Source organism: Leishmania panamensis (assembly GCF_000755165.1).
Source record: "Leishmania panamensis strain MHOM/PA/94/PSC-1 chromosome 34 sequence".
NCBI lineage: Eukaryota > Euglenozoa > Kinetoplastea > Trypanosomatida > Trypanosomatidae > Leishmania > Leishmania panamensis.
In genome coordinates this window covers 1,838,454-1,862,416 of record NC_025881.1, presented here as the reverse complement: position 1 = coordinate 1,862,416, position 23,963 = coordinate 1,838,454, and the positions used below count along the sequence as shown (strand labels likewise).

At 55.5% G+C, this 23,963-nt stretch overlaps 7 protein-coding genes and 1 pseudogene across 7 annotated transcripts in view, besides 1 other annotated feature; all 8 read right to left on the bottom strand.

The window, feature by feature from the left end:
* Position 1: 1 nt before the first annotated feature.
* Positions 2-560: a repeat region.
* A 2,409-nt stretch (positions 561-2,969) lies between these two features.
* Positions 2,970-4,406, bottom strand: LPMP_345030 (NIMA-related kinase, putative; the record flags this gene model as incomplete). The annotated part of the gene is made up of 1 exon (XM_010704620.1): positions 2,970-4,406. One exon carries the CDS (start codon positions 4,404-4,406, stop codon positions 2,970-2,972), a length of 1,437 nt encoding a protein of 478 aa, XP_010702922.1.
* A 2,638-nt stretch (positions 4,407-7,044) lies between these two features.
* Positions 7,045-8,877, bottom strand: LPMP_345020 (hypothetical protein; the record flags this gene model as incomplete). The annotated part of the gene is made up of 1 exon (XM_010704619.1): positions 7,045-8,877. The coding sequence occupies one exon, from the start codon at positions 8,875-8,877 to the stop codon at positions 7,045-7,047; it is 1,833 nt and encodes a 610-aa protein (XP_010702921.1).
* A 904-nt stretch (positions 8,878-9,781) lies between these two features.
* On the bottom strand, positions 9,782-10,894 carry LPMP_345010 (hypothetical protein; the record flags this gene model as incomplete). The annotated part of the gene is made up of 1 exon (XM_010704618.1): positions 9,782-10,894. The coding sequence occupies one exon, from the start codon at positions 10,892-10,894 to the stop codon at positions 9,782-9,784; it is 1,113 nt and encodes a 370-aa protein (XP_010702920.1).
* A 2,023-nt stretch (positions 10,895-12,917) lies between these two features.
* LPMP_345000 (hypothetical protein) lies at positions 12,918-13,835 on the bottom strand (the record flags this gene model as incomplete). Its single annotated transcript, XM_010704617.1, has 1 exon — positions 12,918-13,835. One exon carries the CDS (start codon positions 13,833-13,835, stop codon positions 12,918-12,920), a length of 918 nt encoding a protein of 305 aa, XP_010702919.1.
* Positions 13,836-15,800: 1,965 nt separating this feature from the next.
* On the bottom strand, positions 15,801-17,354 carry LPMP_344990 (annotated as a pseudogene).
* A 1,648-nt stretch (positions 17,355-19,002) lies between these two features.
* Positions 19,003-20,889, bottom strand: BT1 (biopterin transporter, putative; the record flags this gene model as incomplete). Its single annotated transcript, XM_010704616.1, has 1 exon — positions 19,003-20,889. One exon carries the CDS (start codon positions 20,887-20,889, stop codon positions 19,003-19,005), a length of 1,887 nt encoding a protein of 628 aa, XP_010702918.1.
* A 361-nt stretch (positions 20,890-21,250) lies between these two features.
* Positions 21,251-22,114, bottom strand: LPMP_344970 (hypothetical protein; the record flags this gene model as incomplete). Its single annotated transcript, XM_010704615.1, has 1 exon — positions 21,251-22,114. One exon carries the CDS (start codon positions 22,112-22,114, stop codon positions 21,251-21,253), a length of 864 nt encoding a protein of 287 aa, XP_010702917.1.
* A 987-nt stretch (positions 22,115-23,101) lies between these two features.
* LPMP_344960 (hypothetical protein) overlaps positions 23,102-23,963 on the bottom strand; it is a gene marked incomplete at both ends in the record, with an annotated part of 1,207 nt that continues 345 nt past the window's right edge. Inside the window, one exon of the mRNA XM_010704614.1 lies at positions 23,102-23,963. Within this exon, the coding sequence (XP_010702916.1) occupies positions 23,102-23,963 (862 nt within the window).

Here is a 23,963-nt window from a genome sequence, read left to right as displayed (position 1 = left end):
CTTTCCTTCCACGTGCCCATTCGTCACCACAAAACATTCGTTAAGCCCCACTCTGGCCACAGCCGGTCAAGCCCAATCGCGTGCTGCGAAGCAGTGGTGGACACGCGTTGCAGCAAGGTGCCACCTCAGCGACCTGAGCACCGCCTCCGCCTCGAACTCGGCCCCCCCCCCCACTCCGCAGGCCGCCTCACAGCCGTCCGCCATTGCGCCGTCCGCCACCTGGTGCATCCCTCCCGAGGCGAGACGCAGGCTCCCCAGAGCAGTGGGCAGTCATGGCAAGGTGGGGTACGTGCGAGCCACGCTGACACTCTCTGCCCACCATGTGGGTGATGCAAACGTGTTCGCTGTCGAAGGCCGCTCCAACGCAGCGCCATCCACAACCTGGCCGCCAACATCCGTAGCGATACATCGCCCTGCTCGCCCTCCTACTTCGTGGGTGCTTGACGCTGGCGCTGCCGCAAGTGGCTTGGCATTGGTAGAGAAAGGGGGGCTGCTCAGCTTCCCCTCACAGAGTAGGGGTGCTGGACACTGAGATGCCACGCACTGAGGTGGCTCCCCCCTCTCTGTCACCAGTGGCGGGCCAGGGAGAAGGGGAAACGCAATGCACACCTACGGAGTGGAAGGAAAAGATACAGAATAGGCAACAGACGATGACAGAGCTGTTGGGGAGGGAGGGTGAGAACACCATGAACGGGTGTATCGCTGAGTGTAATGCCAAACATCCACGCACATAACGTCCCCAAGACGAATCCCAGGGAGGCGACTCCCATTCACAGGACAAGTAGCAGGGAGGCACTGCGCAGAAAAAAAAGAAAGAAAGCGAGGAAGGGAGTCGTTCCCTCAAGGAGAGATGAAACAAAACAGGTAGTCGGAGTCATGCACAGGACCAAAGAAAGTACGAGTGGGGAAGGGGGGGGGGGTAGGCAGAAGAGCACGGCAGACAATACATAGGCGATTAAAGCTAGAGAACAGTGAAAAGAGGGGGACGATCTCCACCTAACAGAGAACATCCGACCTTCAACAAGATGACAGCGAATGAAAGGACACCAGTCTAGGGGAGAAGAAAAGGAAGACAAAGTGCTCAAAAGGCTTTTGGAAAAACAGGGTCACGGGATTCACACAATGTGTATGTATGCAAAACGCTTAAAGCCAGCAAGGCAAGCGCTGGGTGGTATAGTCGACCGGTATTTCGTTATGTACATCTCACTGTCAGCTCGTGTTTTTAGGGCATGCGAATGCGCCAGCATACAAAGCGCTTGCTGTAACATACGCACATTTACGAGACCCCACAGACACAGAGGCACATAAAGCCGTAATGAGAGGCGACAGTCGCAGGTTAAAAAAAAGTGACAAAGGCGTTGACCTCTTGAGTAAGAAGGCTAGCGTGGGCACCAACGATATGGGGAGGTGTGGGCGTATCTGTGCTCCTGCCAGCCGCACGACCAGCATCCGTACCAACATGGTTTGCTCACCAATACCACAACTAGCAAAGAAGCCGGTACTGTATCGACCGAAAAAAAAATAAGCAGAAGGGGGAGAGAGAAGTGATGGCAAAGAAAGAAAGGGAAGTACCGTCTCTTTATCATTCCCAAGACGCTGAGCTACATTAGAAGAGGAGGGAGGAAGCGTAGGTAGGGAGGAAGGGAGGGAGAGAGGGAGGAGGGAGAGGGGCGGAGCACGAAAGCGCTGCGTACAAATGCACTCCAACATACACGTGAGCAGAAAGAGAAAACATAGAGCGGGATATGAATTCCCTCCTCCCCCCCAAAAAAAAAATGTTTGATGTTTTCTCGGTGCTTTTACGTGCTTGTGCCCTTTTGCACCGCAGCAGGAGGAACCATCGCCCACATGCTACATTCAGCGCACGCAACTGGGACGGAAAACCACCACAACAGGGAAACCCCCCCTCAACAAAAAGAACGAACAGGAGGAGAGAAGGCCAAAGACAAAAGCCAAGTGAAACAACTCTTGAGGAGAGTAGTATGTGATGGGCTGCATCAAGGTAGGGGAGAGGAGAGATGGCGAGGAAGGGAGGTTACATGAGAGAGGACAAGTAAATACTAGGAGATGGAAAGCGAGAGGATGGAAGAGGGGTCAACAATTGCACGTTACCGAGGAAAAAGAGGGGGGAGGGGTGAAGAAGAAGCCAAGAGAAACACAGGAATCAAACAAGAAAAAGAAAGTCATATTGCACACATTCAACGACAAGGTGAGTGCCAACACAGCAGACTCAACGGCAACTATGCCATAGAGAGAGAGAGAGACAGAGGCGCAAATTAGCGCGCTTTCTTCTGTCTTTTGTTTTGTTGCCTTTGCGTTGTCTCCCTACAGATACGCCTCGCTTCAGGGCGTTGGGGGTGGGCATGTGTGCGCTGGCGTGTGCATCTCTGTGCCGGTGGCTCACGCGTGCTCTCCACAGAGAGCGGGGGGAGGGAGGGTGGAGGGTGATAAGAGGGCGAAGAGAAAAGGCTACACGGAGGGGGGAGAGTGAACACAAAGTAAGTGCACTGCTCTGCATAAGAGGAGGAGGAGGAAGCGGAAGAGACACAGAGCGCAGCAAGTATTGGCGGTAGATGAAGAAGCTAAGAGTAAAAGGCACCGAAACCATCAAGGGCAGAAGCACAGTGGTGAACGCGGTGGTCAAGAAAGAGATGAGAGACGGGCGACTCGTTGATGCTGTTGACCAACGTGAGGCACTCAGTCGATAGAGGGGAAGGGATGCGGGCACACAGGCTACAATCGACACGTTTCAAACAAGAATGAGGCGAGACTAGCAGCACGCTAAGAAACATGAACCAACCAGCTTGGTGCCTATGCACCTTCTTCTCTCGGCTCCTTGGACGCTCAGGACGGTAGCAGCATGTCTAATGGAGAGCTCTGTGGTTTTGCCATCTTCTTCCTCTTCCCCCCCCCTCCCCCCATGCATCTCGCTGTTGCGCTCCTTTTTCCGTGCGCATCTGCCCGTGCGGTTACATACCACAGGCGCGTTGGAACTTTGAGATCCACACGTCCCTGTCCTCCTTCGTAGTGGCGTACGCGATGATCTTCTGGCCGTTGTTGAACCACAGCACCAGCTGATTCGGGTGCTTTTGCGAGTACACCTCAGGCACTGGGAACGCGTCGCTCACCGTCTCCAGGTTGACGGACTTGGGGGCTACGCCGTCATTCTCGGGGTTCTCGCTCAGTGAAATTCGCAGCTGGCCGTTACCAATGTAGAAGTAACGCTTCTTCCAGCGCATGTCAGAGCTGTACTTGTACAGATACCCACCGTGTGTCACCTCTGAAGTAAGGACGTCGTAGCGGATCGCCGACGGTGACGGGGCTCGCTCGCCGCTCCCCTGCAGCTGCTTCAGAATCTCTGTCCTATCGTTGGGCGAGATGGTCTCGGAGTGACGCACAATATCCTGGAACAGGTTAGCCACGTACTTGAGAAACTCCGTGTGCAGCAGCTGCTGCGTGGTTGGCCGGTCAGCTGGGTTCTTCGACAGTAGTGGATCCAGAAGCGCCTTCATGGTGCTTGATACAGGGCACGGAAATGGGTCGTACTTGCCGTACAACACCTGCTGCAAAATCTCGCGCTGCGACGGCCCCTTGAAGGGGCGGTGCAGGGTCAGCAGCTCATACAAAATGACACCGAGGGACCACATGTCCGCCTTTTTGCTGTACCGCTTGCGCTCCCACACCTCCGGGGCGAGGTAGTACGGTGTACCGCAGAAGGACGATGCCACGTCGAGTGAGACGGAGTCGCTGTACTGCTTCGAGAAGCCAAAGTCGCCAAGCTTGATTATGCCAGTGGGCATGAGAAAGATGTTTGCGCTTTTTAAATCACGATGCATCATGCAGCGGCTGTGTACCTCGTCCAAGGCCAGTACAATCTGGTAGAAGAGAAGCCCGACCTCGTACTCTTGAAAAGGGAGGTGCTCCTTCAGGCGCTGCTTGATCTGCTTGTTGAGGTCGCCGCCGCTGCCATACTCCATAATAAGCAGCAGCTTGTCGTCGGACTTGAAGTCGTCGAAGTGCTTTACAATCCCGAAATGTGTGCACGCGGCAAGGCAGTGCAGCTCACTGCGAGCGTACGCGGCCTGCCTTTCATCGCTTAGCATGACAAACTTGGCCACCACCTTCTCCGCTGGGACGGAGCAGCGGGTGGCCACAAAGGCGGCCGTGGTTGGGTTTCGACCCACCAGCGTCGTCAGCACATACATGTGCTCCTGCGGGTTCCTGGACTCCAGTGACTCCTCGCCTTCTGGCAGGTCTACACAGTTATTGTAGACCTCGGGGTCGAGGCTCGCCACATACTTCTCGAAGGCCTTATGGCTGGTGAAGAGGACATGTGGGAAGTACTTGGCGTACTGATTCAGCAACTCCATCGACGCGCTGTTTGGTTCGCCTTCTCTGGCAGTCATGCTTGACAACGGCAATTGATTGCCTTTATTGGCAGCAAATGCGTTAACGTGCGAGGGATTAGGGAGCGGAACGAGTTCGAGAGCACCCACCAAAGAGTGTCGTTTGCAGTCGGCTTGGCGAAAACGAGTGACACAACGAAGAGGCGCCGTACATGCCGAGGCGCGGCTCGATGCCTGTCGGCGTGCGTATAGAGGAGTTGCTGTTGTCCGTCGACCGTTTGATAGAGGGAAAGACAAGAACAGCGAAGAGCGGCTGAGGCACACGGCAACACAGCAAAGCACCAACTCGAAACAAAAACAGCAGAGAAGCGGAGTCGTGAGCAGGGCAGAAAAAAAGAGAAGAAAGAGCGACAGCAAACAAAGTTGAAGAGCTCTGAGTGTGTGCGGGTGTGTGGGTGTGTGTATACGTCTTTTCCCTGGTCCGCATAAGAAAGAGGGGGGGGACGAGATAAAAGATGGTACCAAGAGAGTAACAGCGAGGCTGTAAGCCAGTCAGCATAGTTGTCTCAATCAACCGGACTTCTCGGTGGCGTGTGCGCCCACACCACTTACACCGAGGCCGTAACAGAAGGAGTGGGGCGCGTTTCGTACACATGAGCATCGATACGCGTATACGCTCTGTTTGGCCGCTGACGAAAGTGCGGAGCCGCCCGTCCGCCCAGCCTCCTGGCTCATTTCCCCGTGCTGTCAGCTGGTCCTCTTCGCGCTGGGCGTACGGGATCACAGATCGGCCTGTCTGTGGTATATTTGCCGCATTTTGTATAAAGGTCCGCGGATCACGTATGGCAGGTGAGCCATTCAGCCATGGGACTCCGCGCTGACGGCACGACTGTGTGAGTCACCCTTTCGGAAAGCGGCGAGGGCAGAAGTATCATACACATGAAGGGCAACCGGGGCTCCAACGGATAAGAAAGCACAACGGCCTCAAGTGCGCAGCACACTGCTCAGAGCGCTGCTGCGTCGATGTGGTCGGTGGAGCCGTGCCGCCAACGCGTGCACGCAACGGCGGCGTTCGTGGTCGCCGTGCCGTGCCCCGAACCACCAGTCGCCCCACGAGCCCCTCGAGCGGAGCCGCGGTGTCAGGCTTCGCGCTGATTCCGCGAGCAGTTCCCTGACGCTATTTTCACGAAGGCAGAGGGCGTTCGCCTTGCGGCCGTAAGCGACACTCACGAACGTACGCTTGGGGCGTGGGGGGGGGGGGACTTTGGCTTCGTCGCTGCTGAGAGTGCCGTGTGATGGCCCCTAGAGGACCGCTCGTGCCTGCGCATAGCCGGCACTGCAGGCAAAAGCCGCGACGCTGCGCACTGGGGGCCGGCAGTGAGACGAGGCATGCAGGAGCGCTCGCGCTTCATTTGGCCGCTTGACACGTGTCCGCCCCGCTCTCCTGCCGTTCTGCGGGTACTTTCTCTCCTAGTACCGTAGCCCTGTTGGCTGCTTGTCGCGGGAACGTGCGCTGCCGACGGTGCACCCGCACAAATACCGCGTCTAAGCGAGGAGGAAGTCAAATGCCGTGTTCACGGCTGACGCAGTGTCGAAGAGCTGAAGATGGGCGCCGCTCATCATCGAAGGCGCCTTCGGTGCTTTGTGCCGTGGTCCGTCGTGCAGCGACAGCATGCTTGCACTCCACGGGTCAAACTCCGAGGAAACTCTTCGGAAGAGCACCTGCCGATCTTCTTCTCTCTGTGTGTGTGTGTCAGTCCGCAATGAAGTCGCTCAAGGGCGGCAGAATACGTGCTCTCCCGGGCCTGCCACAACGCATCCCAAGCCAGCATCCACTTCTTCTCCTGGAAGCAGACGCGCGCGGCTTCCATGAAGCTGCTGAGAACAGGCTTGCGGCAGGTGCTGTGAGTGGGGTCCTCGAGGTGGTGGATGCACTCTTCGAATACCCGCACTCTGTCCTTCAGCAGCTTTATGACTGCGTCATACGCAGTCAGGCTCTCCACGCGAGTGTGGGTCCCACTTTCCCTCCATTGCTCGGAGCGTATGTGGGGGGAGGGGTTTGTAGCTGGTGTAATCGTTCATGGGTACCGCGAACGCGAGGCTTCACCATACACGCGAAGCCCACGCGCAGCTAGCTTTCCGCCATCAGCCCATCGGAACTCAGCGGAAGCGGGGCCCCCTCTGCAGCGTGAAGTCCACAGCCACATACGGAATGCTCCTGCCTGGTCTAGTTCCTCCAGCGCGAGGAAGGGACGGAATGAAATGGGGTTAATGGAATCGGGTATAGCGGGGATGTGCACGTTTGCTTTCCCCCCGCGAAGGGACTAATGCACTCGCTACCTGGCATAAGAAGAGGAGGAGAGAGCGAGAGTTAGTCGTCCGCATTCACGCTCCGCGGCACCCCTTCACCATAGTGTAAGAGACGAGGGAAAAAGTGCGTGTGTGTGTGTGTGGGAGAGAGCATGGGTATGAGCCAATCTTTCGCCAGCCTTAGCCATGCACACTGATCTCGATAAACATCAGCAAGTTGTATGCCTGTGTGTGTATCTGTGTGGAGGTCGTTATGCCAGAATTGCAACTATTTGGCTACGCGCAGATGTTGCCCACACCATCCGTCAGTGATGCTCCCACGCAGGCACGACTCCAGGAAGCAGTAACCCGACTCGTGCGCGATTTCTACGCCGTGCGCACGGATGTTCTAGATGCTGCCAAGCCTGTCGAGGTAAGCAGTGGATGTGAGGAGGATGAAGACATTGCTGAGAAGGCGATACCGATAGCCAGCATAGAGGGACCGTCCAAAGCTCGGCGGCCTTTGTGGCTTGAATAGACCGCTCATGAATCGGCGCGTTGCCAGCGTGGCAATGGGGTAGAGGAGCGTATCGGTGAGGAGCGTAGCGACAAAGGCGCCGAGGAGCGCCTTGTTCCGGCAGTGTGACCACTCAGGCCGTGCGAGCAGGTCTTCTCGAGGGCGCCAAACAGACGACGGCGTTGACACGATGAAGGAGCCCGCTGTCTCATACCAGGAGAGCCAGCAGGCCTGGAAGGGCAACAACACACCAGCAGGCGCGATTAGCAAGTTCCCACTACACAGCCGCCGCATCGAGATGGGCCCAGGGAGCACGGGGCCGAAGTGGTAGGAAATGTTGGCGTTGCGCAACGGTGTTGTGGCGAGATGCGCCACGAGGGCAGAGAGGCCGTAGAGGGCGACGGCATCGTAGTAGGGGTGCCGCGTGTCAACGAGGATGCTGTGTGTGTGCAAACTCATCACGAGTTCGTCCCCGGAGACATTGCAGCGGCGTGCTGCAGTCGCCAGGACAAGGGCTTGGACAGCGGCAAATGATACATTCCGGGCAAACACACCACAGGTGATAGACCAGACGCTCCCGCGCGACAAGAACAGTCCAACCTGCCCCTCCATCCACCGCAGCGTCAAAGGGGCGCACGGCACCGCGCAGGCGGCAAACAGTAAACCAGAGGAGAAGACGCGAAACCATAAGTTGGGAATGACGTCGCTGCGCGTGTTGGACTGTACCACCCACCGAGACGGGAGCAACTCCGAGGAAGTGGCGGCGTCTCTTAGTGACGCTACTGGCGATAGGCCACTGCTGGTGATGATGTCGTTGAAGAATTTAAGACGTGGGCACTCTGCCACGGGAGTCTGCGCAGCCTTTCCATTTCGCGTCGTCTCCGTCACGCTTCTAATCGGTCCTTTCCAATACCGCTCGTAGGGTCGGCAAACTTTTATAGGTCTCAACTCACCAAGCTCACTCACTCGCGAGATAAAGTTGAAGCGCTCGTTGTTCAGCAAATCGAACGGGCGTATGGAGGATGCCGGCACGTATCCCACTGTGAGACCCACACGATGCCACAGGTTGCAGATCAGTTCGGAGCAGAGCATCTCGTCAGCGTTGTTGACCCCGTCAATCCAGTAATGACCGGTGCTCCAGTTCAGGGTAAATGTGTCCGTCAGCGGCGTGGAGGCTAAGTGCGGAAAGTAGGTGGAAACAAGAAAGGACTGCGCGTTCTGGTATTTGTGTGCAACGGCACGATAGACCTCCGCCTGGCTGGGATGCGCATTGGCCATCTCCGTGAGAGCCTCTACCTCGAGGCGAAGAGTGTTGAGTTTGTGCGCGGCTCGCACTCGGTCCACCTTGTCTGGAGGGCTGCATATGAAGGGAATAAGCTCAAGAATATTCGTCTTGTATGGAGTGCTGTACAAGGATTCCATCTGCTCCAGAAGCGCCTCTCGCACCTGTTGCTGCTGCTCAGTGTCTCCCACGTTGATGGTGCGTGAGGCTACCTCGTTGGCACTGGTGCGATCCACTCGCCCCTCCGCTGTGTACAGTGTGATGCCGCGCATGTTCATCTCGAGCACGTAGGTGCCTGAGTGAGAGAGCTCCACGACATGCTTGTGTGCCTCGGGGTACTTGTGGAACTCATCTTCGTGTATCTTTAGAAACATTCCGACATGGTCAAAGCGGTTCTCTATCTTCGCGAGACAACATAAGGCTATACCGAGAGGGTCCTTCATTGCAAGACACTTTCGATTCATAAAGAGGACATCGCCAGACCGCACATGGGCAAAGGAAAGGCCACCATCTTTGACGCTCATGGTCAAATGCTGCTCTGAGGTGCGGGAAAGGAAAAGCGGTGCTGCAATGACAGACAGAGGAAATTGGTTGAGATGCTGTCGTCCGTTCACAAGACGGCACTAGCGTGCCTGCGAAGAGGTGAAAGGGGCTCGTAAGACAAGAGGCGCCCATGACAGAACCACGAGAGCGCTGAAGAGGGAGCCAGAAACGCAGTACACGTGAGTTGAAGTTCTGCAATTCTACAAGGTTGCTTTGAATGTGGCCCCAGCGGATGCAGTTGACGTGGAAATTTTGTTTTTCCTTTTCGCTGTTATCCAAGGCAAAACGTGAAAAAGAGAGGAGAGCGAATCCGATTTAAAGGAGGCGACGAGTCTTCTGTCGGGCAGATCCGGCGTGCTTTCCGTCGTCGCAAAGTAAAACGACGAAGATCACGACAGTTCCTGCTTCACCTCGGTAAGAGAGAGCGCACCCAGGAAAAGCGGCCCCTCCCCCTCCCCCGACCCGTGCGCCGGCACCACTAGGCACATGTGCTTCAAGGCAGCAGACAAAGAAGGAGGCGCGTGTGAAAAAAGAGCCACTTGCGAGTGGCATGGGGGAGAAAGTGAAAATGAGGAATGTGTTTTCCTGGCTGTGTGTCACACCAAATCAAATAGCGAACATAGTGAAATACGACAGCCACAGCTCGACAGAAGAGGCCCAGGTGGTAGACAGGTAAAGGGATGATGGACTTTGGGCACTGAAGGAGTTAGATGCCCTGTGAAGGGCGCACACAGTCTTGTACCTACCCTACAGAGAGAGAGAGAGCGAAAAAAAAAGCCCCCGTATAGCAGTGCTGCCCTTCGACTAGTGCGATGGCGTCGAGTGTGATCCTCCGGCAATCCGTTCCGTTTTGTTTGCATCGCTGTGCGACATGGCGTCCACTCGATTGTGCCACTGCACGGCGAGGCAGATGTCCTCGTGCAGCCGGACAAGATTTCGTTTGGTGCTTCTCTCTAGCACTATAGTACGGTCTGTGGCGAAGAGCGCTTGATTCTCAACAGCTGCCGTGAAGTAGACGCGATTCACTGGCACGCACTGACTGAGAATGGAGATGAGAGCAGCGCACGCAGCCCTGCTCCCTGCTCCGCCAAATTTGTCCATTTTCGTCACAACAAAAAATGGAGATGCATCGTTCATAAGCGCACGCAGTGATGAGGTGAGGCTCTTGAGGTAGAAAACTGTGTCGGGGGCGCCATCAGCAGAGCGGTATCGATTGCGCCAAAGCAGAGTGTTGACCCATCCATTGTCCTCGATGAGGGCTGTAGCAGGTACGACGATAATGCACTGATGTGCTTTATTGGCAGGAATAGGGGGGATATCGTCGATTTGGCTGAGAGTAAGAGCATTGGGGCCACGCAATTTTGTTTTCCAGGGCATTCCTTCGGTCAGCTTTTGCAGAAGAATCCCATCCTTCTCGGTGTAGAGGCTGCCCGGTGTATCGATGCAGAGCCACGCCGGGTCCTGCGGATGATTTGGGAACGGTTCCACCGTGGTGGTGCCGTAGAAGCCAGAGATGCCTACAGGGGCAGCCGGCCACCGCGTCGTGTTCGTGATGGCAGCCCGATACGAGTTGATAAAAAGTGACTTGCCCACCTGAGGGGCACCTAGTACAAGGATGTTCATGGTGTTGTGCTTTTTCGACACCTGTGGCGCAAAGGCAAATGAGCATCCCCTGCTGCTGCGCGCAGATAGAGCACGCGGCGTGTGCATGGAAGAGGCGACCCCACTGCGTATACGCGGCTCTTGTGCGCTCTGCACACGCTGATGAATTATCTGCAAGGTAGAAGCGGGCGAAGAGGAGCCCACCAGGAGCGAGCGTACTCCAATCGCCGTGATGGAGCGCTGTGTCGCACCAGCGGTGAAGCGATTGGTGTGAAGCGACGTGGCTGGAGCTCGAAAGGGTGGCTCCTCGGGCATGTACAACGGAGTCGGAGATTTCGGTGATGCCAACTTCTCATCCTGCAGATACCCCGCGCAGGATCTGGAGCGACTGCTGCCCGTTCCGGAGCCGTTGCGGCCGCTAGAACTGCTGCTGCTACTCACATCCTCGTCGTCGGAGTCGAGCTCGACAGCCGCGAACTTGGTGGTGCTAAGAGGCCAAGTCGGCATCGACGCTAGACAGGAACGGATACGTTGACGCTTGAAGTGTTTAGCAAAAAGGTCGGGCGATAGCGTCACGGGGTCTGCAAGAAGCGCACAAGAGCGGCAGTGGCAGTGGAGCGGAAAACCCAAACCAACGAATAATAAAAAGAAAAACAAAAAGCGAGGGAGGGGCTCAGAGCGATATGGGTGGATTGAGGCTCGCTTGCGTGAGCTCTATGGTTGCGTGTCCTACGCTTGTGTGTATACGTTTTCTTTTTCGACAAAATCTCCTGCCCTTCTACGTGTGAGACCATCAATGGTGAAAGGGGAAAAGGCGGCAACTACGGAGCCTACGGATTCCATCCCATAAGCCGACCGGTTCTGTGTGATGTCACAAACGCCTTGGACATCGCTAGGTAGAGGAGAAAGGGGGAGAAGGGGGAGAAGGAGCGGGGGGCAGGGCTTGTTCTTGGATACCGCTCATACGACAATGGTGATGTTCTTTTTTGAGGACCTCTACGAAAGTGCGGGGTCTACCCCCTTCCCTTTGTCCATCCTGTCCCACCCGGTGGCTGACAGGATGGGGGTCTGGTCAACTTAGGCTGATTTGAACGTACAGAGAAGGCAGCACAACAAAGTTAGCAATCTACCCAACAGAAGAGACAGGAAAGAGAGCAATTACGCGGACAGAAACCCGTACGTTGCAGCCAAAATCCGCCCGAGGAAATAGTGGGGACGCTTATCTAGGACGCAAAGCCCGTTGGCCATGATAAGGAAAGAGAGGATAGGAGAAAACCCATTAAACGTGGTGAGTGCAGTTTGTAGGAGAAAAGCCTTGAAGAAAGCGCGGGAGGTCTGCGCACGTGTGGCATTCAAATTGAAACGCAACAAATCAGCGCTCTGGACACCACCCCGACAAAACGAGCGCTGCGTTTTGGTGCTTCGTTTGTGTGTGTGGGGGGGGGGGGGGGCGGTGAAGGAGCGGGGAGGATTTCACGCATAGGATCCCCGAGAAAAGTGGGAGAAGCGAGACGTGTCAGCTTTTCTCGTTCGTAGCACAATGAATACCGCCGTTTGCTCGCATGATGCTGCCGTCTACCTTCGCAAAGAAGTGAATCAGAAGCGAAGAAGTGGACACGAACGCGCCGCACAAAACCAGCGCCTGGTAGCTGCACGGTTTGTTGCGCTCTCCCTCAAGGCGTATGAAGAGAGAGAGAGAGCCAGAGCGGTTACTAGAGACGGTGGTTCCCTCATAAGCGCTCTACGGCCGGTGCTCCCATTCTCCATTGACATTTGCCAGACACAAAAAGGGGCAGCAGTGGTAAAATTGCTGTGGGCAGCGATACTGCTAAGAGTGGGAAGGAAGATGGGCGGTGAAGGCGATGAGCGCTCAAGGAAGACGTGGAGGTGTCGAAAAGAGCAAACGAGAAGGGGAAGGACGCTCGTCGCTCGCGAAGGAGTATGCAGCCTCGTGCGATAAAAGACACTACGTTTGCATCTGTATGTACTACTGACTACTTCAGCTGCACTTGCCGCTGCAGCAACCCACTCAGAGGCTCAATGCAGAAAAGGGACGCACGAGAAGAGAGGAGAAAGTGAGAGAGTCACCCTGCAAAGGTACGCTGGCAGGGCTCACGCTCTTCGAGTTGGACACCCGTCTCTTTATGGTGGGTGTGCTGTAAGACGTGAAAGGGAAGAAACCAGCAGCAGCCGCGGGCAGGCGGCGAGGAGCCAGCGGAATCAAGCACCGATGCGACTAGCACAGCAAAAAAGAACGGATGGAGAATACTACAGTCGCCACCTGCGCGTGCAGTAGAACTTCAGTCTGCGATCAAAGTGGAGAGGGAAAGAGAAGCTGTTATGGTGTTTTCTCGCGGCGTTTGAGTTCGGCAACGATGCACTTCACGACAACTTCGTGAAGAAAGGAGGACAAGCAGACATTCTCAGCGACGGTAGTGCAGCGCGCTACATACACGGTAGGGATCCCACTGGCGCCTTTTGCACGATTGCCCATATCGGTCGCAAAGACAGACAGGCGATTTGACGAGAAAACGAGCTGCAGGTTGGGAAGTGTCTTCGCGCATGCAGGACTTGCGTCCAGCTCTGCCTCGCCGCTGCAAGTCTCCATAATGAGACCCAATATCACTGCCCCGGCAGAGAGCTGGAAGGATGGCTCAAGAAACTGATGTAAGTCTGCCAAGGAGAGGTTTTCGCCTTCTACGATGATGACTCGTCCTTCTTGTATGGCTTTGTCCACCTCTGCTGACAATGCGGCAGCGACTTCACTGCGCACCATGTCAGACGTTGAGTAGGGTGAGCTTGCAGCAGTCACAGCAAAGGAGGGATGACTCTCGTCGACTGCGGTCCAGATGTCGCGCAGCACCTCAGCGTTGATGACAGTGCTGCAGTTGAGCCGTGCGCTGAGGTGATGCGCCAGCGTCGTCTTGCCGCACCGCTCAGGCCCAGCAATGAAGAGCACCAGTGGAATCCGCTCCGTGTGAAACTGTGTTACTACCGAAAAAAGCCTCGCGTGCTCTTGCGCGAATCCTGCGGCGATCATTGAACACCGTATGTAGTCCTCCAGCTCCGCCTGCGTGATGGAGGTGCGCTCGGTGTTCACGAAGTGCTTCTTGACATCGAGACTAATGCGCACGGCGGTGTCCTCTGGAACGCAGCAGAACATGAGCATCTTCGAAAGAAGAAAGCGCGATAGGACGTAGTAGTGCACATCACTTAGGTGCACCTTTAACTTGACCACGTCATACTTCGAACTCATCGACGATCATCATTTGGCGGGTGAGAGAAGAGGGTAAGAGAAGAAGGAACCCCATACCCTGTGAAGGCACGCACATAAATGGGTGAAGGGGTAGTTATTCGCTTGCCGCCGATAACTGTGCACTGCCCGGGTCTACAAATTTTGAGCAACGAATGCACGGCGTAGCCCAGTAGCAGAGCAAGGAAACAAGAGCTGCGACTGTCGCGGAGGACGTCCCTTCGATGACGAGAAGAAAGAGGAAAGAGAGGGTCGACATAGGTACAGGGATTGGCGGGGAGACGACAGCAGCTCAGACAGCGTCAGCTGCAGAACGACGATTCACGAGACGGAGATGGCAGAAGCGCGCTGTTCGCCTCCCCATATCGTGGTGTGCTGCAGTGGGAAAAAAAAAAGCGTTGACAGGCAGTGCCGTACCAACTGCTCAGCTCGCTCTTGTCTCACTGAGTGTTCTGCAACCGCAACGCAAGCCCACAGACACGCACACAAATCCTGCATTCCACTAAGGCCTTAATTTCGGGTTTCGTTGATCAATTGACTCGGATGTGCTTTCACTTCTGGGAGACGGTCGCGACCGGAGAAGCAGAAGCTGGCTTCGCAGTGAAGCTGCTCAAACGCCCATTGAATGTCCACTGAACGTGACAAGGAGAGCCAGAAGGAGAGGCACATGATGAAGAAGTGGACGAGTAGCTGCAAGGCAACAGGCGTCATCGTTTTCACTTTCTGCCAACCACTACCACACATGATTCCTTTGCCTCTACTGTATTCCCCCGTCGATCGTGACGCGTGAAAGCAAAGTGTTGAAAAGGGTGGGTACGCAACTACTGGGCATTAGGTGACGTATCCGGCTGGTCCCCGGCGGATCCAATCTGCATCCAGCAACTGAAGGCGACTGAAAGAGGTGGCACCTCCGTCAAAACCACGGAGAGAGAGCGTAAGCACGACGACGGCTTTTCGATAAACAGAGTCATGTGTGCACGTGTGCGTCTCGGTGCCGATACGTGTGGGGCAGGACAGCACTCATGTGTCTGTGCGATGTCCTTTTGTGGTGCCTAGACGCTGAAAGAGAAAATGGAGGGACATTGCGTGCTGTGCAGCACTGAAGAGAAAATGAAGACGAAAAAGGGAAAGGGGAAGAGCAAGCAGTACTGAATCAACCAACAATCACATGTGAAAAGAGAGAGAAGGAGCACAGACACACGCGCGCCCAGCTCACACGCCATATGCGAGGCTCGCTTCTTTCTGTTGAACACGCAATCACCCAGCACATGACACACTTTTGAGTGGGACGAGTAACTGCATTCGCTCGTCTCTCTCGTTTTACAGGACACTATACGCGTCCACTAGATGACAACAGACGACCTTCCGGCACACTCTGTGGGCACGCACGTATGTGCGAGAAGGAGCAGGTCCCCTACCTCGAAGAAAAGGGAAAGAGCGACAGAGCAGACGGAATGTCACGCATCCCGCATTCTATGCACATTGTCTGTCCCTTCATCAGACGCCTTCTTCCTCTCAGCGTCGTTATGCACTTTGAGTTCGGCGGAAGGATCTCAGGATGTGATTAAGATGCTGGTGGCAGAGCTCCGTGAGGCATCATGATCCACGTCAGCAAAACGCCTGGACTTCTTTGCCTCGTGCGTGCAGCCTAGTGCAGATAAACAAGGCAGGCAGAAGCAGGAACGACAGCGACTGAGAAAGAAAGAGTGCTGCAAGGTTCCCTGTAATCATCAGCCACGGTCCGCTGGTGTACTAGTATTGTCCCTCGTCGTCAAGGACCAAGGTTTGTCCAGCACCAGGTAGCGGATGACCGAGGACGCCGAGGAGCCCAAGTGAGCCATGCTACCGAGCAGTCCCAGCGCCATCACTTCTGATCAGTGCAGCGCCATACACGACTCCAGAAGCCTTGTTGGCATGTTCGAAAGCGCATCGACCAGTTCGAACACGATCGCGCCTCACCCCAAAGACTCACGTTGCATGGCCATGGTTACCCGCGTCCACATTCCTACACGCCACTCTACTGAGGTCGAATATGGGGACGCGATGGGCGCTAGGATGACAAAGTCGCCCATGTTCCCACTGTAGCAGAAGCTCAGGAAGAGATGCGTGAGGATCGTCACATCTACGATCCTTTGCCACATCGATCATGAGATCTTTCGTGATTTTGTAGAAGCTGTAGTTGCAGCGTGGTCCATCCAGGAGATACTTGAGTGCGGTGAGGTGGAACTCGTTGAGCATCCGAGAGAGCTTCAGGTAGACGAGGTTGCTGAAGTAGACAAACGTGGCAGTTGTCGCAATCACTAGAGGGATTGTAAAGGAGGCCGCACCACAGGCGGTCACTGTTACGGTAATGTGTGCTCACATGATCGCCAAGAGCGTAATACCAATCCTTACAGTCATCTTCGTCGTCGCTGCAAGGGTCAAGAGGCAGTAATAGATGATCATGAACCAGTTGTGCATCACCACCTCCATGTTGAGCTCAACGGCACCCCGGAACGCGCTAATCGCCTCCGATACCACAAAGCCAGGCGACTCATCGCCCTTCTCCGCGTTCTCGCCACAACACCACAGACTTCCCAACCTTACAAGTCAGCTCCACTGAGTGGTCGACGTCTGCAGTCTTCAGTGCTCCCCTCTTCAAGAGGAAAGTCGACTTTCACATGCTCAGTGCGAGACCCGCGGCTTGGCATCTTCGCAAAGAGACTGACGATGAACGATGTGCTCACAGAGTACAAGAAGCCAGCAGTGATGTACGCGCCAACGTTGTTCAGGCTTCTTGTCAGACAGAGGACCCTAAGCAGCTGCTGCAAGCATGACACCCGGCGTAGCACAGCCTTATCTCCAGGTCACCAGGGTCGGACCGCTGACCGGGAGTAGGAAGATGCGGCAACTATCGATGATGGCCTGCATGGACGTGTCCGCCATGACGGTGATAAATGCGTTGATGGCCCAACCCAACGAGTAGAGGGTGGACAGGCGCTGGTACACGGCGCCAGCGAGTCCGTAGCGGCCCGTCAGCACCGGCTGGATCGACAGTCGCATCAGCCCATTGGCGAGGCCATTCTCGAACAAGCGCTGCAAGCAAATCGCAAGCACAAATTTGGGGTGGAATGACCTGAGAGTCACGCTGCCAAGAATCGGAGCCTCCTTGAGGAATGATACCTACTTCAGTACCTCCTCTGCTGGTGGGGTAAAACTGTTGACACGCATATTTGTTGGCAACCCCGCCTCTCTTTCTTGTGTGCTCCAGCTCTTGCATTCGAGGTGCTTTTCACCACCGGCTTTGTACGTCTTGCTCATGCTCCAGCGATTCATCGCGGCTGAGAAAAGGACGGGGGACTGTGCAGTAAGAAACAAAGGAGAGGAAAGATCTGTGATGCGCGAACGTGGGGACAAAGAGGCCGCGCAAGTCGCGAAGCAACTGGGGCCGTCAGTGTGCGCCAAGAAGGAGCAGTACAGTGCTGAAGGTCCTCGTTGCCTATTGCATATGTAGTGGCTGCTTTGATTCCTCCTCTCGCACACGTCGTAACAAAAATAAGGACTCGGGTGTGTCGTGGCGTGTTTTACGCCGGATGAAAACGTAAGAAAACGAGACGAGAGAGAGCGCAAGTGGAGGAGCGAAAGTGTAAAGGTGGTAATTGAGGTCGCATGAAGTGAAATGTGGCAGGTTTAGAGTCACATGGCACCAAATATAAGCTGCACTGCGACTGGGGGACGCACTGAAGTATACGCATGATTCAGTATAAGTGACAACAAAGCAGCAGCAGAGTGCACCGACTTCTGGACCTCAAGGATCCTCGTTGAGCCTCTTCCAAAATCATGAAGCTCCTGTCACGCACCAGACCGAATTGAAGCCGCTCCCCGATGTGCGAGGGGGAGCAGTGGTCCACACGGGAAGACGTTACGCTGTTGAGAAATGACATGTATGCAATCTCGTGATTCACCGGCAGCAACGGGGGGTGCGATTTTGTAGTCACCATTGGTTGCTACAGCTTTTTTCACTCTTGCACAACTCACCGCCCCTTGGGCAGAGCCATGTTACTGTTAGGTGTACATGTGCGGTGACGGCACTCGGTGAGGGATAGCGAGGCCACGAAACCGATACAGGTGCGCAGCCCACAGTTATCATGGAGGCCCCTCCGCCCTCCCCCCCAAAAAAAAATGAACGACATCAAAGAAATTCTGAGGAAGAAGAGGTAATCAAAAGTCGATTTTCCTCTCTCGAGCTTATCCGCTGTTTAAGAAGAATATATCTATATCTATCTCTATATATAGAGATAGATATAGATATATTGTGTGTGTGTGTGTATGCATCGACGTATTAGATTAGATTATTGTCTTTCTTTCCCGTGTGGGGGTTCCAGCAAGGAAAAAGAACGTCATCCCGGCCCTTGGCCAAGCACACACGTGGAACGGCGTGGCGTAATCCACGTGTGAAGAGGAGACCAAGCCACCTTGATGTTTGTTACTGAAACGTCACAATGTACTCGTCGTCTGTGGAAGTAACGCGAGTACGCGCACGAGTGCTGACAATAGTGGAGGAGTGGTACCCTGTTGCCTTGGGCGTTTGTTACCTCTTTTCCCTTCTCTGGGTGAGAGAAATCGTTGCGGTAATGCTTTAAAGTGTGCACTTGTGTATGGAGGTGGGCATCGCATACGCGTGTGGGTGTCATTTCCATCACTTTAAGCGCAAGACGAGTGTACCACTGACGGTAGTTTCCTCAACCGCTGGATATGCCCAGTTGAGCCCGAATGGCGAAGGACACAAGAAGGGTTGGACAGAGGCAAGAAAATAGGGATGCCTCTCACGCGTCTGGAAAATGAGGTAGGGCTCTTCTTCGAAGCCGTCGAGTAGACAGCTTGGACAAATAAATAAACGATAGAGAGGATGGTGCCGGAAAGCAGGGCGGCGACCCCGCAGGGGAGAGGAGGGAGGGTCGCGATGACCGGACCCCCCCCTCCTGCTGCCGCAGAAGACAAATGACACAAACAAATAAACAAAGGGCAAACAAAAAAAAAACAGCCACAAGCTCAGGCGGACATACGCCCAGAGCTACACAGGGGGGGGGGGGTAGCGTAGGTAGCGTGCATCGGACTACCCCCCCCCCCTTCTTCAACTGGGTTCTTTCGCCCTGCGCTGTCCAACGAGAACCGAAACAGCAGCGATTTACTAGCTGCATGGCCTCGTTGGGATAGAAACCGGCTCCTCAGCTGCTTCAGCACTCCGCTCTGAGAGCTCCACCTCTCTTACCTTTCGACCCGTGTGGTCAATGTGGTCACTGATGCGCGCCGATGGGAGGAGAACGTAAGCTAGGGGGAAGATGAGAACAGGTGTGACAATGTGCCCAGTGATCACCAGCCACGGCGCGTTGCTGTAGTCACACGTGCCTGTCGTGACAACCGGCCAAATCGTTTCCATCAGCAGGTAACCTATGGCGGACGAAGTCGAGGTGCCGAGGTGGTAAATACTCGCGAGCAACGCAAACACCATCGACTCAGCCCCACACGGCGCAATGCGGCACATGAGCATCATCATGGGCATGTTGAGGAGCATATCACATGCTTCGTAGATGATGGCGTCACCAAAAATGTACATGGCGTGATCAGGGATACCAATGGCCAGGTTCCAGCGTTTCAAGATGATCAGATCGAACATAGAGGCGGCCGGCAACAGAACAGCGGAGAGGCTCATGACAAACCGGTAGCTGTGGTTAGGAAAGAGGTGCGCGAACACCATGGTGCCACTGATGCCGGCAATATTACCCAGAATGCCATTCATGGCGTTGTAGAACGTGTACGAAAAGTGCGGCCCATCGGGGAGGCATGCTGGCTTTGCCACGTAGAAGGTGTTCAGCACGCCTGGGAGGTTCACATACAAGATGGCGTTGAAATACATGAACACCACAACTTTTGCAACGGCCAGCGGCAACGTGAAGAAGGAGCTGACGCACACCACCACTTCCACGGTGATGCAGGCATACATAATGTCCCACCGCGTGCCAAAGATGTTCACGACGACGTTCGCTATCACACCGAGTGTGAGGATCAGGCAAAACAGTGCCATCCGCCAGTAGCGCAGCATGACGTCTCGGTTCACTTCCACGGCGCCGCAGAGGTAGGTGTCCACGTGCGGCCGCACGAAGCCTCGCGCATCCATCGCGGCTGCCTCCTCCTCGTCATCCTCCTCGTTGATGTTACTATCAGCGGTCAGCTTCGCATCTCGCTTCTGCGGTGATGGCGGCAGGCCGGCCGTGCCGTCGATGCTCGTGTTCTTGGCGTTCTGAAGAAACTCCACCTTGGCGTCCTCCAAGCGGGCTGCACAGTTCCGTCGCTCCTCGAACAGGTTGAACACAAACAGTAGGCCCGATAACAGCAGGATTGCGGCTGTCATGTACACACCAAAGTGAGTTAACCCATTGTCGGAGAGGGGACCTTGAATTATGCTGGAGATCATAATACCGATAAGCGCCGTGCCCCACATCCAGCTCACCAGTGCTGGCCCGGCAGCTGGGCGACAGCGGATTTGCTCGCTGTACAACGCGACAGCGAAGACGTCGATGTTGCTCATGAACAGTGCCGTCAAGAACATGAAGATGGCGGCAGGCTTCGCGCTCGACTCCTTCGCCGGCAGAAGCCCGTACAGCAGCGCGAACACGCCGCCGCCCACCGCCGACAAAACGCCGTACCACCGTTTTGTGTACCCAAACAGCGCAAACGTGTCCGCCATGACGGTGATAAATGCGTTGATGGCCCAACCCAACGAGTAGAGGGTGGACAGGCGCTGGTACACGGCGCCAGTGAGTCCGTAGCGGCCCGTCAGCACCGGCTGGATCGACAGTCGCATCAGCCCATTGGCGAGGCCCTTCTCGAACAAGCGCTGCAAGCAAATCGAAAGCACAAATTTGGGGTGGAATGACCTGAGAGTCACGCTGAAGACCGGGATGTACCCAAGAAATGGCGCGGCGTGCAGCACGCGAGCGGAAACGGGATGAACGTACTTGGCGGCTTCTGCCGGCGACGAATCCGGCGCGGACGACAAATGGTAGCGACTTGACATGATGGCGATAGAGTGCGGAGAGCGGGGGAGGGACACGAATGGAAATCAGAATAATGTGCGGCCCCTTTTGGCGGACCCGTCTGCGCGTTGATTCTTAGGTATGTAGGCGGAAAGAGAGGAGGCCAATGGAAACAGGATGTAGCTTGGTGACACATAGGACGGTCGTTCGGGACGGGAGCCAAGGGAAGAGAGGAGGGGGAGGGGGGGGGGTAAGCGAAGGGTGCATCGTGCCCTTTTTTCTTTGTTTGTGCCGTCTCGCTCAGCAGGTGACGCACCACACTTACTCGGCGTGTCGGTGCTCGCGTATTGCTTGTTCAATTCTTAACGGACACCACTGCCCAGCACCTTACGGAAATGACTACTACTCTATAGAAGCAGACGCCACGACGGTGTACCCGTAGCAGTTGTAGCGGGATCCGAGAGTCTCCACGCGAACATGCCGAAGATCCTGTGAGGCCAGCTCAATCACATCCATGTATGCTAGCTGGAACGACTTCACTCCATCCTCGGCGGAGAGTACGTAAGGGTTCACCACATCCTCACTGTTGATCGAGATGAGGAAGAAAAGGCCGCCTGGACGAAGAATCTTAAGCATCTCACCCATGTAGGATTCCATGTTTGGGTTGAACTCACCCGCGAAGGCGCTGAGAAGGGCATCTGCAGTCCCCTTATCGAACACAATATCTACGGAGCTTTGCAATACAGTGTGAAGTTGCAAGGCCGTGTCGCGGCTGTACCAGATAGTATCACTTGAAAAGGGCACCGATGGCGAAGACGACACGTGCAAGTCGCAGCAGTTGCCCACCGCATACAGCCGTGAGGGGAAGTGGCGCGCGAGAAGAGTGATTAAGTTCTGGCAGATGTCGACGTTGAGCACCTCAGGCGCACGTGTGGAGGAAGAGGAAAGGGCAGGGTCCAGGTCCGACAGCAGCTGCTCTGCATGATCGCAAAAACTGCTGTTGCCGCATCCCGCATGAAGGATGCGGGTAGGGCCATGGGTGGGGAGCACCGTCGGGACGGTTTGGATACAGGCCTTCAATGCATCCTCGTACAGTGGGTACTCCATAAACCACTCGTAGTGATACATGAGGCTCCCACGTCGCGCTATTTCGTGTGCTTTCCGGTGGTGCAGCTCCTTTTCCTGCAGCCGCCCAGCCTCCGGATCGTAGAAGTGCTCCCAAAAGTCGGCACGCCCAGGATTTAGCTCGCGCGTATCGCGCTGCATCGGCGCGGCCCGGTGTAAGAGAGAAGGCCGCCCTCCCCCCTTCTCGCTTCACAAGCCGCACACCACCTAACGTACCTGACTCGTTAGTTGGCAGCGGCGACTGAGCAGGTGCTCCGCTCGAAGCTATGACGACGGGGAGAAGAGGTGAAAAGAAGAAAAAAAAGTGTAATGCGAAGCTGAGGTGGTCAACGACGCTGCATGCGCACAGGAGAGCTGCCTAGCCGTCACAGGAAGGATAACCGCCTTCAGCTTAGCGACTGTGAACGCGGAACCCAGCGGGTGAGGGGGAGGGGGTGGTTGCGCAGCATCGATTCAAGCGTGTATGACACTCGTAGGGCAACGACACAGCATGACAAAAGGTGAGCCACACCACTTTTTAGTTGCCTCACAAGTACATACAGACGTCACTGGCGGCGACGACAAGAGAAGTAACCGCGCTGCGGGCCTCACTTTCTGCCTCACTTCTTCCCTTTGTCCTTATCCCTTTTCCAACATTCCAGCGACGCCGAGGTGCGGAAGAGCAGCCCTGAAAGTGAAGCGCGCAGGGGAGTGGGGAAGTCAAAGAAGGGCGACAGTCATTTGCTGTGGAAGATGTACGGCGCAGTTCTGTCTGCTTTGTCTCCTGTTTTCTTTCGGCAGAGCATGCGGGCAGGCGGCAGCTGTGCAGAATGAAGGAAAAAGCGCCACAGGGCAGGGAGGAGAAGAAGCACATGCGCGCTGTACACACGCACACGCTTGGGGCTGCATTGCCCATGCAGCACTACACAACAAAAACGCAAGAGTAATGGGATTGTGTAGCGGCAAAGCGCTGGTATGCAAGTACGCACCTGTGAACATGTGCGGCCCCTCCTCCCAGTAGTAGTACTGCGTGAGAGGAATGGGAAACAAGCGTAGAAAGCACAATACAGAGCTACCAGCACAAACGCACACACCCACGCACGTGCGCCCAACGCTCATGAAATAAGAAAGCATCCTTCAGCTCCATATTCACATTGTATTGGAAGCGCGCTGAGAGAAGCTACGGCGGTCGCCCCTTGAAACGGAGCTGGACGGCCGTGGAGATGCAGTAGCACCGTAGGCGAACATCGACATGTCGCTCCCTGACGTCCCCACAGAGCTAATACTAACAGGTTCGCAGTCAAAATAGTCAAAGTAGAGCTGCTTGATACGATGGACTTCTTCCTCCTCCAGGTAATCGCTAACGCTGTGACTCGGCGAGGCGTACGAGTCATCGAGCGACGACGCCGTCCCGCCTGGCACGCTCGAGAAGAAGGTCATCGCAAATTTAGGACTCTCCAGCCGTGCAATGTTCGGGAGTAGACGAGGGCCCGACACAGGGTCGCGCGCAGCACACAATCGTCGTGAACAAAAGGTGCGCACAACGTTCCGCCTCGTGCCAGCAAGTGCGTTTGCTATGACGGAGCAGCGCGCCACCGCCAAGGCATCGGAGACCACTTTATCGCCAATACTTGTAGGAGTTGCGTACGTCCCCGATCGATGAAGAACTGCATGAACAGTTTCACAACGCCGCACAGCGCGCGAGTCTTCGCCAGACACACCGCCTCCCACACCTCCTTGAGGCGGCGACTCTGGTGAAACGCTGTCAGAACGATGGGCGACCGCCGCAGAGACAAGCCCTGCGCCTTGGTTGAGCACAGAACTGCCTTCCACCCACAGGCTCTGTGTTGACGGGTTCGCGGTCGGTGTTGCGTGGAGCGAACGGGCTACACTGCCCTTCGCTTTCACGCAGGGAATAGAGAGGGGATCTGTGTTTCCCTCAGACGCGCGCAGCTGACGTGCGCGAGGCCGGACAACGTGAGAAGGTTTTTCCTCGACAAGTGCCTCATTC